Here is a 14,104-nt window from a genome sequence, read left to right on the forward strand (position 1 = left end):
CCAAGATGCACCCGGGTCCGCTAGCTTTCGCTCGTTGCGGTTCCATGGCCGCAAGAAGGAGACTTCGTCGCGACCCGACGGGTCGCGAATATCCTTCGGCCCTACTGGAAACATGGCCATGATGAGTGTAAAAGTTGTATATATCGAAGGGCGAGCTGCCTCCATTATAGGCGTCATTCGTCATCTCACTTCTGACGGGATCGTCGCACCCAAAGCACTCTCCCGGCAGTCCTTGGCACCATGCGGTACTCGAAGGCAGTCCAGCTCCTCCTCGCCGCGGCGGCGGCTCCGATACACGCCGCTTTCACGTGGCAGAACGTCCGCATCGGTGGCGGAGGCGGCTTCACTCCGGGCATCGTCTTCCACCCAAAGACGAAAGGAGTAGCGTATGCGCGTACGGATATCGGAGGCATCTACAGGCTGAACGCTGACGACTCGTGGACACCCATTACTGATCAGATCACGGATCAGGCTGGATGGTAAGCTTGGGATGATCTGTTCATTGGAGACAACATGCTAAGGGATCCTTGACAGGCACAACTGGGGCATTGATGCTATTGCGTTAGACCCTCAGGATGCAAACAAGGTATATGCCGCCGTGGGCATGTATACCAACTCCTGGTACGACCACCCAAGGACAAATGTGTGATGTGGCTGAGACTTAACATCGTGCAACCCAGGGATCCCAACAACGGCGCCATCATCCGCAGCTCAGACAAGGGCGCAACGTGGTCTTTCTCCAACCTGCCCTTCAAGGTCGGCGGCAACATGCCCGGGCGTGGCATGGGCGAGCGCCTCGCCGTGGACCCCCAGAACCCCAAGATCATCTACTTTGGCGCCCGCAGCGGCAACGGCCTGTGGAAGAGCACCGACGGGGGCGCCACGTTCTCCAAGGTCTCCTCCTTCACGGCCACGGGTACCTTCATCCCCAACCCGTCCGACACGACCGGCTACAACAGCGACAAGCAGGGCCTGGCCTTCATCACCTTCGACTCGACCTCCGCCGCCACGGGGGGCGCCACGTCCCGCATCTTCGTCGGCACGGCCGACAACATCACGGCGTCCGTCTACGTTTCCAACGACGCGGGCTCGACCTGGGCCGCGGTCAAGGACCAGCCCGGGCGCTACTTCCCGCACAAGTGCAAGCTCTCGCCCTCGGAGAAGGCCCTCTACATCTCCTACAGCGACGGCACGGGTCCTTACGACGGGACCAAGGGCGCCGTGTACAGGTACGACATCGCGGCGGGCACGTGGAAGGACATCACGCCCGTCTCGGGCAGTGACTTGTACTTTGGGTTCGGCGGCCTGGCCCTCGACGCGCAGAAGCCCGGGACGCTCGTCGTCGCGGCGCTCAACTCGTGGTGGCCCGACGCGCAGCTCTTCCGGTCGACCGACTCGGGCGCGACGTGGTCGCGCCTCTGGGACCGGGCCAACGACGGCACCGAGGGCAAGAGCTACTATGGTCTCAGCACCCCCAAGGCGCCGTGGGTGTACAACGGCTTCATCGCCGTCGACACCAAGAAGCTCGGCTGGATGATCGAGTCGCTCGAGATCGACCCCCTCGACAGCGACCACTGGCTGTACGGGACCGGCCTGACGATCTACGGAGGCCACGACCTGACCAAGTGGGATACCGTGCACAACATCTCGATCCAGTCCCTGGCGGACGGCATCGAGGAGTTCTCCGTCCAGGAGGTCGTCTCGGCGGCCGGTGGATCGGAGCTGCTCGCTGCCGTCGGGGACGACAGCGGCTTCACCTTCAAGAGCAAGGCCGACCTCGGCAAGTCTCCGCAGAACAACTGGATGACGCCCGAATGGGCCACCTCCTCCAGCGTCGGTACGTAAAAGTTGCTCCTCCTCAACACATCTCCATTCCCCCAAGTTCTTTACTCTCGGGATACTAACCGCACGCCCACAGACTACGCCGGCAACAAAGTCGCCAGCGTCGTGCGCGTCGGCACCACCTCGGGCAAGCAGATGGCCGCGCTCTCCTTCGACGGCGGCGCCACCTGGAACGTCGACTCGGCGGCCGACACGAGCTCCACGGGCGGCACAGTCGCCTACTCGGCCGACGCCGACACCGTGCTGTGGTCGACCTCCAACAACGGCGTCCTGCGCTCCCAGTACCAGGCCACCTTCGCCAAGGTCGCGAGCCTGCCCGCCGCGGCCGTCATCGCGTCCGACAAGCGCAACGGCAGCGTCTTCTACGGCGCGTCGGGGAGCACCTTCTACGTCTCGACCGACACGGGCTCGACGTTCGCCAGGGCCGGCGCCGCGGGCAGCGCGAGCGCCATCCGGGACATCGCGGCGCACCCAACGACCGCGGGAACCTTGTACGTGTCGACCGACGCCGGCGTGTTCAAGTCGACCGACTACGGCAAGACCTTCTCTGCCCTCTCCAACGCGGTTAGCAACACCTACCAGGTCGCGCTCGGCCGCGGCTCCGGCACGAGCTGGAACGTGTACGCCTTCGGTACCGGATCCGCCGGCGCCCGCCTCTACGCCAGTGCCGACGACGGCGCCTCTTGGGTCGATATCCAAGGGAGCGCCCAGGCTTTCGGCAGCATCGACTCATGCAAGCTCGCCGGCTCGGCCAACGAGGCAGGGCTTGTCTATGTCGGGACCAACGGCCGCGGTGTCTTTTACGCGCAGGGAACGGTGCCGGGGAGCCCAGGCGGTGGCGGCAGCAGCTCTTCTACGACTCAGCCCCCTACCAGCACAACCTTGAGCACCTCTACCGTTGGCAGCACCACCGTTGGTACAACGACGACGACTTCCAGCGGGCCGGTGGGCACGAATGTTGCGCCGCACTGGGGACAGTGCGGAGGGATTGGCTACACTGGACCAACTGCGTGTGCCAGCCCCTACACATGCCAGAAGCAGAATGACTGTAAGTGAACATGTCGCCTCAAATCCTGCTTGTGCCGCCGCTGACGTTCCCTAGACTACTCCCAATGCCTGTGAGAGGACCGGCGTATGATTATGAGCTTCAAGTTGCTCAAGGCCTATGCATGTTGAAAAGACTGAAGACATTAATTTCGTTGTAGATATTTAGCTAGCTCCTTACGAGCAGTACATACTTTCCAATACACCATTTGGTATCAAAGTCCGGCTCGTTGAAATCATGGCTGCTGTTGTGCAGGGGGTATCAGGGAGTCTCCAAGTCGCAATTTCTCAAACTGTGGCTTTTCGCCTTCGAATCCTGATCTTTACATCCAGGGGAGGGATGATCGTCTGTCCAATCCACTGCGGCTGCGGCCGAGTGGCCAATGGCTCAATCTCGTAGTTGTTCAGGAGATATGCCATGATCATTTTGAGCTCATGGGCGACAAAGAATCGGCCAGGACTGAGTCATGATTAGCAAACCTGTTGCTCGAATTGAAGCGTTGCAAACCTACCACGCATGTCTGCCGTGGCCGAACGCCAAGTGAGCGTCACTGGTCGTCACCATTCCCAATTTCTGTACTCTCATCCAAGCGTCGCTATTCTTTTGCGATTGCGGCAGTTCCTCGTACTCTTCCCTAGCCCTTGAGAACCGGAACGCATCATAGCTGTTTGGATTCTCGTACAAGTCGGGATCATGCTGTACTCCGGAAAGGTTGAGCATCAGGAAGCCACCGCGGGGTACATGCCATCCCTCGGACTCATTCGTAATGCCCTCCTCTGCAATTACCTTCCGCTTGATCAGCGAAGTAGCAAAGTTGCTGACCCTCATGCTCTCACGAATGGCGCTGTCGGTACGCAGCAGTCGCGATAAGCCGTTCTTGGTCCAGTTGCCTCCCTCCTCTTTCAGCACCCGACCTGTCTCCTCTCGAATGCCGTCCATGTAACCAAGGGACTGGTCGGATGCCAGAAGGTCCATCATCAAGAAGTGGCCCGTGATGACCGTGGTGTGAATGGCTGCGAACTCGACGGGCAAGAGGCGCTTCGATATTGAGGCCGGATCCAGCTCGAATGGCTTCCCTTCCGCCTTGGCCATCCGGATGTCCCAAGTGATAAAGTCCTCGGGTGCAGTCCAGTCTTGGTACGCAGGATCTCCAGCAGCTTGCCGAGCCATGTCGTGCAGGCGCTGAGCGATGACAGACTGTACAACCTGGTGCGCCCTGTTCCAGTGGCGCCAATTCGGCCACTGGAGCAACCTTCCCACGATCGGATGAAGAATCTTGGGAAACATGTTGAGAATGAAGCTGTTGGTAACCACGGCGTCGGCGAAATGCACCATACTCTTCAGGAACTCCTCGTTGTTGCAAGTCGGCTTTCCCACAAGCACACGGTTGGTGATCCTGGGCACGATGCCGAGCCATGCCTCCCAGAGATTCAATGACTTCCACTCCACGGTATCGGTGCCAAAGACCGCATCAATGGCAGAATGCACTTCATCCTGGATGGCAGGTATGAGGCCGGGCAGATGGCGGGCGAGGTTCCTATGGACAACCCTGATGTGGAAGACGTCGTCCGAATAGGCCTTGCCGAGGAAATTGTACTCGCTGTACAGAACATCATTGTGGGCGTGGTGCGTAGACAGGATCCTGTCGGGCAGCTCCAGCATCCACGCTGTTTGAGACCGAGGCACTACGATCTCCTGTGGTCTGGACGCCGCAGAGGGCACGACAAAGGCGCGATCGTGCTTTGAGTACTGTGGAGTCTCACAAGATCAGCATACGACAGAGCGAAATCATTGCGTGCGAGCATCGCATGCCAGGCCCCGTGGGGAATGAGCGTCTGTGGAATCTCACCTTGACATAGCCTTCGTCTACCCAACGCCCAAAGTAGACGACATAGCCAATCCAGTTCTTCAAGGTGGCGATGTAGCTGTCGCCATATCCCACCCGTGGAATGGATTTCGGATATCGAGGCTTCAGGGAGATGTCGACGAGGAAGGAGGCGGTTAAGAAGATGAAGATGGCCGTTGCGACCCGGCTGATTGTCAAGCTCTCGAGCACCTGCCCGGTCAGGCTGATGTTGCTACTACTGTCTGCCATTGCCGAAACGGACGCTATGCAATCATCATTCGGGCTCGCCAATCGACTAAATACTTGAATTCAAGAAGCTCTGCTCTTAAGGTTGCCAAGAAGAAACGATCATTCAATGTTTGATCATCGCATCTTACCAGTTACGCGTCAAAAGTTTATATTTAATCATAGAGCAAGGGGCAGCCTTCTTTTTTTCTCACAGTGAGACACAAATAGATAAGCCAGATAGCCACGGGCTTCATTTCTGTCCGCCTCGCCGGTGACTCGGCGATTCCAGTGCTTCCGGTGACGTTTCAATTATGTATGACGATATTGGTCAGGGTAGGTTTGCGTGGCTTACGGCCTGCATCCTCTGTCCGGATGCAGCTAGGAGACTGCCTGAGAGCCGTGCTTGGGCGCACTAGTGGTGTTGGCGTTGGTCCCCTGGGGCGGCTTGAGAGCCGGTCTTATCCCCATAGGGCGACAATCCTGGACTTTCACGGCATGCTCCAGCCATTGAAGGAAGAGGATTCCGAGGTTTTAGCGGGCTGTTCCCCCCTGAGTGGATGGGCGGGTAGACGTTTCAGAAGGCTGGAACAAAGCGGGCGATGCCCACGAGTGCCATGAAAGCTCATCCACAAACTGGTTAGAAAGGTACCATTGCACCAGGCGCACCCGGTATGTTGGTGCTTGGCTTTGTAGATCCTTCGTTGAGCGCATGCACAGAGAGCATGGAGTATCCCGGTTGACCGCGCATGTCACGGATGGCAGTGCGGCGGCCGCTTACCGTTGCACAACAACATTGAAGGAAGATGCGTCTGCATGAGGGAATTGTGCGTCAGCACGCCAAGGTGACGGACGCGATAGTGTTGAGCTGAATGGTCCAAGGATGTATTATATAAATATTGACGCCGTCCTCCTCAAGAAGAAAAGTCTAAAACCCGTATCTCAAGTATCGTACAACATATCTCACCCATGGAACGTATGCGCACACATATACCGGGTAACGTGCCCACCACGGGTACTTCTCTGTCCCAGGTAGGTCGATAGCGGACTGTTCGTCAAGCAACTTCAGTCGCTCGTGCAACTTCAACAGTGCACGCGGATCGTCAATTCCCCAATGAAGCTTCGCACCCGTGTTCTGCACAGGTCCCGTGTAGTTCTGGACCCAGATGGCCCATGTGGAAAAGGCATCGAATATGATCTGCCCTCCCTGCGGAAACCGTTCAACGAGGCTGCGGAGCAGCTTGTGGCCTTCTTCTTCAGTCAGATACAGCGTCAGGCCCTCCATGATGACAAGCGTCGGCCTATCATTAGGCACACGTTCCAACCAGGTGTTGTCCGAGACATCAGTCCCGAGCAGGGTGTAGTCCCCCTTTGGATCCGGAAGGACCTTTCGTCTGAGGTCGGCCACCTCCGGCACGTCCACGTCGACCCAGCGGATCTTGGGATTGGCTTCGTACCGGTCCTGGAGACGAAGAGATCGTGCGTCGAGACCACATGCTAAGTGCAGCACCGTTGCTCCAGCCGGGCTGTCCTTGTGCGCATCGAGAAACTCGACCGCCCACTGATCCAGCCAGTAGGCACGCAGTGATACATACGCGCAGAAAGATGCGCGGATGCCGAGGGTGGAAAAGTCAAAGTCGATTTGGTCAAAGACATGTGTCGCCCACTTGTCGCTCAGGATTGGGTCTGGAGCGTGCGTATTGTCGTAATGCTTGGAGTATAGGGTGAGAAGAAGTGTCTTTTGCGCTCCGGTGAGCGTGACCTTGGTCTTGCCGGCCGGGGCTGAGTCGGCCATGTTCGCTGACCGGCCGCGTTCGGTCTACTTGGTAGGCGGAAGGGAACCGGAGGTTCTTTGATTAGTCCGGCCGATTGTTATTTAGCCGGCAGACAAAACTCTGTGTTATTCTTCGTGTACAGCTTGTTCGGTCGATTCCAGGGACCAGCGGCCTATGTATGGAGTTTGACCAAGATGTGTCACGAGAAGGGGCAGAGCAGTCTCTTGTATGCAGGAAGGACTGCGGCCCAGCCCCCAAATCCGCCTACTTAGTTAGTCCAGTTGGGAAAACAATAATATCAAAGAAGTGCCCAGGGGGGGGATTGTGGAATTCAAGATCAGCGCCGAATCCCGTGCTCACTTTCTGGATCGACTGTTTAGGATTGGTGTACGAGGTGCCGTGACGATTCCAGAGCCAATCATTGTCGTCACTGTGCCATCTAGATCGAATCTGGTGTATGGTTTCCCCATTCTCCCTCTGTGCGAGGCTGGTCTGTTAGCACTGCTCCGCTGTGAGACTCGCTGAAGCGACGCCTGACGAACTTTTTTTAAGTTGCGGCCTTGTGGTTCTAGTGGCCCCTTCCCCATCTCGACAGGCAACCATGGATTAAACTTGGCTTTTTGGATCGCCGCCATTAAGCAGGAGCGAACCTGCATCACCACTGCATCTCGTGACATTACAATTGGTTCAGTTCCGCCATGCAGCTCTCGTGCACTTTGCTCAACGCGAACCTCGTTTGGCATTGGCTCATAATCAATACAGGAACAGGCATGTGATCTACTGTTTGACAAAGACCTGGACAGCCCCCACCAGCCTGGTTGGCGATGTCGTCATGTCGACTTTCAATGGGATAATTCACGAATTCCCAGAGATCAGAGTCGACTTCTTCAGGAACCGGCCGGGCATCCAGCCGCCTCTCGCCTGTTTCCTGAGCCATGTCCACAGCGACCATCTTGCCGGCCTGGAGACACTCAGGTCACCTTTTATCTACTGCTCTCCGGCCACAAGAGAACTGTTGCTGCGTTTGGAGCGATACCCTTGCCGCATCAACTATGCTAAAGGAATCATCGAGGCCAGAGTTCAGAGATACAGACACCTCAAAGGGCTGCTCAAGACCATTCCCCTCGAGACACCGACCGTCCTCGAGGTAGAGCCCGGCAACCACCTCCAGGTAACTCTATTTGATGCAAACCACTGCCCTGGAGCCGTAATGTTCCTCTTTGAGGGCCAGGGCAAGGCAGTCTTGTACACGGGAGACATTCGGTCTGAGCCGTGGTTTGTCACCTCCATTGCTCGCAATCCCTGTTTGATCGAATATTCCAGCGGCATCAAGACCCTTGACATGATATATCTGGACACCTCCTTCACGGAAGATGTCTGGTTTCAGACAAAGGCCGAAGGGATTCGAGAGCTGGTCAAGGCGGTCTCTCGATATCCAGCAGACACAGTCTTCCACCTACAGGCATGGACCTTTGGCTACGAAGATGTCTGGGTTGCCCTGTCCAAGGCGCTGAATTCGAAGATCCACGTTGACAATTACAAGATGCGCCTGTACAAATCCCTTGTGGTCAAACCATCTAACAGCGAAACCGATCCTCCTGCGTACTTATCCGCCGAGGCAGCCAGGCTTGTCGGCTTCAAGTGCGGTAATAAGGAACACCCAGGCTGCCTCACTTCGGATGAGCGTGTGCGTTTGCACAGTTGCGAGAAAGGAGCTCCCTGCCAGACAATGCAGAATGCCAATGTCGTTTGGCTCAAGCCAATAATTGCACGCCTACCCAATGGGCAAACTTTGACAGAAATCGGTGTTGGGGGCGGTGGCGATGACCTGGAGAAGGAAGCCGAGCTTGAGTATCTCAACCCTGGGGAGATTAAAGATTTCTTCGAAATGTAAGCAGGACCGTATCGAGAGGCAAGAGTGCGAACTGACAGTTCAAAGGATATGGGCCAATGACACCATCACAGAGGATGTCAAGGCTCGCATGGAGTCCTTTCTTTTGCAAGCGGTCACGAATGGGCGCAATATCTCGTTGGACATTGACATTTCGTCTTTCGGCAACCAGAACGAAACAGAACTTGCGGCTGCAATCCATTCTATCGCACAAAAGACCAAAGGAGGCACAGGAAAAGAAGCCACGGAAGCACCCGAGGTTTTGGGTCAAAAGGTGCGATTTCCTTATTCACGCCACTCGTCCTATCCCGAGCTCTGTGATTTGGTCAAGGTCTTTAGACCGAAGGACGTTTGGCCGTGTACTGTCAATCCTGTAGAATGGGCATCTAGCGGTGAGTCCCTTTGACCGAATGCGCAAAGTCCAAGACTGACCACCTACGTACACTCTAGGCATAGACATTGCAGGCTTATTTGGCCGGTATTGCTCGGGACACACCTTCATGCATGACATTGTCATGCAGGAAATTGCTAGGGAACAAAAGGAGATGAAGAAACATCACGAAAGCCAAGCAAGCACTGCCTCCGAATCGCAGGACCTGTCCAGCAGTCAACAATACTTGGGTCCGCGGCGACGTGTCGATGCTATGGATGGGTTTCAGGTTGTGGATCGGGTCAACGAGACTCCTTCTGCTGCCGCTGTTGCCCACTCCGGATTGCCCACCAGCTCTCCAGTGTCGTCCAGGCATCAGAGTGCGGTCACGCTGAGTGTGGACCTTGACGACACGACTTTGGAATCGCAAAGCTCCACCACGTCGGACCTTGCCTTGGAACTACGCAACCAAGCGTACAGGACCATGATAACCAATCTGACTACTGATGATTGGCAGCCCATTGGTCTGTTGTCCACAACGGACAATCACACGCATGCGGAACAGGAACTTGGTAATGACTGAAGATGCGACGCAAGTCTCTTCCAGTATTCAAGTCCACACCGTCACGGGCGTAGATGACCCGAGCAGACCCCAACTGGTGCCCACATTGTTCAGGTACCGTGACGGAATGGCTTCTTCCAAGAGCTATTTGATGGGGCATCCCCGGCCGGCCGATGCAACACTCCGCACGGAGCCGGCATCCCCGAGCTACCGTCATCCGCTCGTGCGGGGACCAGACATCGACTCGTGGCAACGCCTCGGCACTGCGGTAAGCTCGATGATGCTCGGAGTAGCACCACCAGCTAATGTCTGTGTTCAGAGAGCCGTGTGCATGTGAGAAGGTGCGGCTTCTATAGCTATGGGCCGAGAGGCTTTTCGCGTAGTGCCTGCTAGAGCATGGAGACTTGCCCTATATGCGATTTAACCAGGTATATCAAGACATCCTGAAGGCTAAATCTCTCCCACGTTCTCCGCATTCCAGCCGGCTCTTGGTGTGGTATTTCGGCATGCAGGGGCACATGGGATCTGTTGATGTCACCCGATAAAAGAAGACCCAAGATCTGTTGAGGTCTATATCAACCTGTACGCAGCCCGCACGCTTTGCTCTACCATGTCTCCGTGACCCGGATCCCGGAAGCCCTCCTTGACGTTATCAATAACTTGAACCATACGGGGTATATCTGGCTTGCATTCTTGATTCCTCCTTCCTGCGGAAGAGACCATGGCCAACCTTGGAAGAATAGCAGCAGCCATCACCGGCACGCTGCTCCTCGCTGCCCAAGTCTCGGCCTTGGCGATCGGCAGCGCAGAAGTAGCACAGGATGGCCCCGCCGCTCTGACCCGGCGCGCCGACCCGAGCCTCACGGGCTACCTCGGCGCCTTCTTCCTGGGCGCCGACCCCTACGTGTACTTCTACCTCAGCAACGGCAACGACCCGACCTCGTTCCGGGCGCTCAACCGGGCCGCCCCCGTCCTGCGCCCTACCAAGGGCACGGGCGGCGTGCGCGACCCGGCCGTCGTGCAGGGCGGGGGCGCCGCCGAGGCCGGCCGGAAGTGGTACCTCGTCGGCACGGACCTCGACATCGGCAAGACTAACTGGGACGCGGCACAGCGGACGGGGTCCCGCGGGATCTTGGTCTGGGAGAGCGCGGACCTGGTCCGCTGGACGGGCGAGAGGCTGGTCGTGGTCGAGGACGAGACGGCCGGGATGGTGTGGGCGCCCGAGGCGATCTGGGATCCGAGCAGGAGTAAGTTTGGGATGGTGTCTTTTTTTTCTGTTGTTATTCGTTGGACCTTCGCCTTCCTGGCGAGGCTAGGACAGCGTTGGTGGAGTTGAGGTGCTGACATAGGCTGACCTTGTTTTTCATCAGATCAGTACATGGTGTTTTGGGCTTCGAAATTTGTAGGTTTCAAAACTCACCCGGCCCATTCGTCACATACAATTTCAACAATAACCCCCTTCGACACCCTCTCCGGAAAAGGTAAACCTAATGATATCTAACTTCTCTCGTAATACAACAGTATCCAGCCTCCGACCCATCTCACACGGGCAACCCCAGCACGATCCGCATCCGCTACGCCCACACCGCAGACTTCAAGACCTTCACGCGGCCGCAGACCTACATCGACAAGTCGCCGACCAACGTCATCGACCTGACCATCCTGCCCCTCGACGACGACGCCGGCAACGGCAACGGCGGGCAGTCCTTCCTGCGCTTCATGAAGGACGAGACGCGCAAGACCGTGTTCGTAGAGGTCTCGACGACGGGCCTCTTCGGCACCTGGACCCGGCCCGGCGGCGACGCGGCCGTCATCCAGAGCGGCGTCGAGGGGCCCGCGGCGTACTGGGACAACCGGGTCGACGGCAAGGCGCACCTCCTGCTCGACTTTTACGGGGCCGACGGCTACCGCCCGTACGAGAGCACGCGGCCGGGCAACAACGGAGGGGGCGCGTGGGCCGCGAGCAGCAGGGGCGGGTTCCCGAGTAACCTGCGGCACGGGAGCGTGCTGCCCATCAACGCGACGCTGTACGGCGCCCTGGAGGCGAGGTGGGGCTGAATTCCCCAAGGGCAGGGCACCTACCTGGTCAGAGCGGAAGCAAGAAGCACAGTCACTATGGAAGGGGGGAACGAAAGAACAGACCGGCCATATTCCCTTTGTAAAAAGCAGCGGGGAAGTGCCCCGCTGGAACTCTTGATTCATGGACAAAGTGTGCTACATAAAGATGAAAGCCCTTTTTGTTTTATATATATAACTACAGCAAGAATGTGAAGAAGTGAATTTTTGAAAAAGTGATCTCCGCCCAAGTAGAAAAACTCTCTCCATGACAGATGCAGGGAAGGTGTGGCGACTCGAGAAAACTGGCGCGTCCTCATGCTTACTGAGCAAGCATGTCACGGGGGTGACGACGGGCGAAGCTGCCACAGCCGTTGGTAGGCACAGGCTGGGGAGCGACGCTAGACGCCGGAGCAGAGGCAGTCGGCCGGGGACCCTGGCCGCCGTTTCCGTTGCCATTGCCGTTGCCGCTGGTAGGCTTGGCCGGAGCGGCAGGGGAGGTGGTCGCACCGCCGCCATTCCCGTTTCCGTTCCCATTACCGGGGGCAGCAGTGGCCGAGCCGGTCAGGGCTGTCGTGCTGGCCGTGATGGCCGAGGTGCCCTGGGAGATGGCCTTGGCGCCCGAGTACAGGGCCGGGCCGGGGATGGGGTACTGGAGGTTGTCCTTGTAGATGTCGAACTTGATGCCCGCGTCGGAGGCCTTGTAGAGCTGCGTGGCCTTGACGCCGGCGGGCCTGTCGGAGCCGCCGCCGGTGACCTGCAGGTTGACGCACTGGGGGTAGTTCTGGGCGCCGTTGGCCTGGCCGGCGCTGTGCAGGGCGATGATCTCGTGGCGCAGGACGTAGTTGCCCGGCGCGATGCCGGCGGGGATCTGGACCATCCAGCTGTTGTTGTTGGCGATGAGGACGTCGTCGCCCCAGCGGCCGGGCGCCTTGGCGCCGTCGACGAGCCCGACCTCGGCGATCTTGAAGAACTCGAGCGAGGCGACGTCGGCCTTCTCGCAGCCCGCGGCGCCGCAGTCGGCGAGGTAGTCGAGCACGGGCCCGTGGTGCGACTCGGGCCAGGTGTCCCACTGCAGGGAGACGCTGTCGCCGGCGGCGACCACGGCGTGGCCGCCGGCGTTCTTGCCGCCGCGGTGGCAGGCGATGTCGTTGGTGCCGAAGGCGTCCGGGGCCACGAAGCCGTTGTCGGTCTGCGTCGTGGTCCAGCCGACGACGGTGGGCGGGTTCTGCATGTAGGGGAAGGAGAATGGGTTGTAGCCCTCCGAGGACACGCCGTTGATGACGATGTTGGTCACATGGCCGTGGGCGGCAACGGTGGCAGCGCCAGCGAGGGCGGCCAGGAGAGTCTTGGACATGGTCGTGCAAGACATGGTGATTCAAGCAGGGATGTTTGTTGAGACTGTCGATTTGCAGAGGCAAAGGGTGGCAAGAATGAGCTGGTCCCGGCTGGCGGTTTCTTTTTTTTGGCTGAAGATCACGAACGAAAGAGGGTAGCAAGAAGCGGATGCGTCTTCAGTCAATGAAGCGAGTGGTTTGCAAAGAAAAGGAATGAAAGGGATGAAAGCTCAAAAGAATGTAAGACTTTGCTGCAGAATGAAGGTGAAGAGCAAGAAGGAGACGGTCGAGGGGAGGAGGACTTCCTCGACCTTTATACAAACCAGTCTGGGTCCAGATATCATCGCCATCTCGTCTGGTCGCCGTATACATCTCCACTTGGGATATGACCTCCGGACGAAGTGGACAAGGCCAAGATGTCTGTCGGGACGTCTTCCCGTCGTCTCATGAACCATAGGCTTGGAAGAAGCACAAAGGCAGGGGGGCTGCCATGGGTTGAGCCTCACGGCCACAACGCGGACATTGGCCGGACTGGGAAGAGGTGGAAGAATGAGTGGACTGTACCGGGGTGGTGGAAAGATGGCGAGACAGGCCGTCGTGGGCAGAGCAAGATCGCCAATATGCAAGGAGCATGGGCGGCGGCAAGATGTGGACTACATCTCAGGGATGGGATAGGGATGACGGTCAAAGACAGTCTTCAGCAAACCAGCATCGTGCTTCGAAGATGGCAAGAAGAGGCGACAGAGGCGACAGACACACCCACAGGCGCCCACCGCGCAGGGGTGGCCGACGAGGGGTCGTGTACGAGGACAGGCATGGTAAGGCGAGAAGACAGCACAGAAGGACGATGGAAAGCGGGTGATCTCCTGATGGTCGACAGGCCATGCGTAGATCTGGGCTGAAACAGACAGATGGGATGAAACGTGGTCGAGATGAGGTGCCAGTGCAGATTGGCGGAGAGAGGCTCTGGGCAGGACCAGCAGGGCGTGGAGTTGGACGCAGTTGGACGCACAGTTGGACGCAGTTGGGATCATTAGGCTCCTGTCTGACCTGTCTGAGCTGTCGGACTAGGCCAGTTAGTGTGTAGGACGTCGATGGGTTCGCAGGCTTGGCACTGCAGTCTGGAGTCGAGGTCGGCAGTGATCAACGAAACGGG

At 57.9% G+C, this 14,104-nt stretch overlaps 6 protein-coding genes across 6 annotated transcripts; 3 read left to right on the forward strand and 3 right to left on the reverse strand.

The window, feature by feature from the left end:
• Positions 1-240: 240 nt before the first annotated feature.
• E0L32_001324 (uncharacterized protein) lies at positions 241-2,964 on the forward strand (the record flags this gene model as incomplete). The annotated part of the gene is made up of 5 exons (XM_031135391.1): positions 241-479; positions 535-621; positions 681-1,837; positions 1,919-2,890; positions 2,945-2,964. The coding sequence occupies 5 exons, from the start codon at positions 241-243 to the stop codon at positions 2,962-2,964; spliced, it is 2,475 nt and encodes an 824-aa protein (XP_030991838.1).
• Positions 2,965-3,174: 210 nt separating this feature from the next.
• Positions 3,175-4,982, reverse strand: E0L32_001325 (uncharacterized protein; the record flags this gene model as incomplete). Its single annotated transcript, XM_031135392.1, has 3 exons — positions 3,175-3,346; positions 3,399-4,636; positions 4,737-4,982. The coding sequence occupies 3 exons, from the start codon at positions 4,980-4,982 to the stop codon at positions 3,175-3,177; spliced, it is 1,656 nt and encodes a 551-aa protein (XP_030991839.1).
• A 904-nt stretch (positions 4,983-5,886) lies between these two features.
• On the reverse strand, positions 5,887-6,753 carry E0L32_001326 (uncharacterized protein; the record flags this gene model as incomplete). Its single annotated transcript, XM_031135393.1, has 1 exon — positions 5,887-6,753. One exon carries the CDS (start codon positions 6,751-6,753, stop codon positions 5,887-5,889), a length of 867 nt encoding a protein of 288 aa, XP_030991840.1.
• Positions 6,754-7,565: 812 nt separating this feature from the next.
• E0L32_001327 (uncharacterized protein) lies at positions 7,566-9,577 on the forward strand (the record flags this gene model as incomplete). Its single annotated transcript, XM_031135394.1, has 3 exons — positions 7,566-8,623; positions 8,673-9,016; positions 9,075-9,577. The coding sequence occupies 3 exons, from the start codon at positions 7,566-7,568 to the stop codon at positions 9,575-9,577; spliced, it is 1,905 nt and encodes a 634-aa protein (XP_030991841.1).
• Positions 9,578-10,277: 700 nt separating this feature from the next.
• E0L32_001328 (uncharacterized protein) lies at positions 10,278-11,614 on the forward strand (the record flags this gene model as incomplete). Its single annotated transcript, XM_031135395.1, has 2 exons — positions 10,278-10,803; positions 11,085-11,614. The coding sequence occupies 2 exons, from the start codon at positions 10,278-10,280 to the stop codon at positions 11,612-11,614; spliced, it is 1,056 nt and encodes a 351-aa protein (XP_030991842.1).
• Positions 11,615-11,933: 319 nt separating this feature from the next.
• On the reverse strand, positions 11,934-12,968 carry E0L32_001329 (uncharacterized protein; the record flags this gene model as incomplete). Its single annotated transcript, XM_031135396.1, has 1 exon — positions 11,934-12,968. One exon carries the CDS (start codon positions 12,966-12,968, stop codon positions 11,934-11,936), a length of 1,035 nt encoding a protein of 344 aa, XP_030991843.1.
• Between the last annotated feature and the right edge of the window lie 1,136 nt (positions 12,969-14,104).

Source organism: Thyridium curvatum, assembly GCF_004353045.1.
Source record: "Thyridium curvatum strain D216 chromosome Unknown NODE_5_length_802575_cov_81.998223, whole genome shotgun sequence".
In the NCBI taxonomy this organism is placed as follows: Eukaryota; Fungi; Ascomycota; class Sordariomycetes; order Thyridiales; family Thyridiaceae; genus Thyridium; species Thyridium curvatum.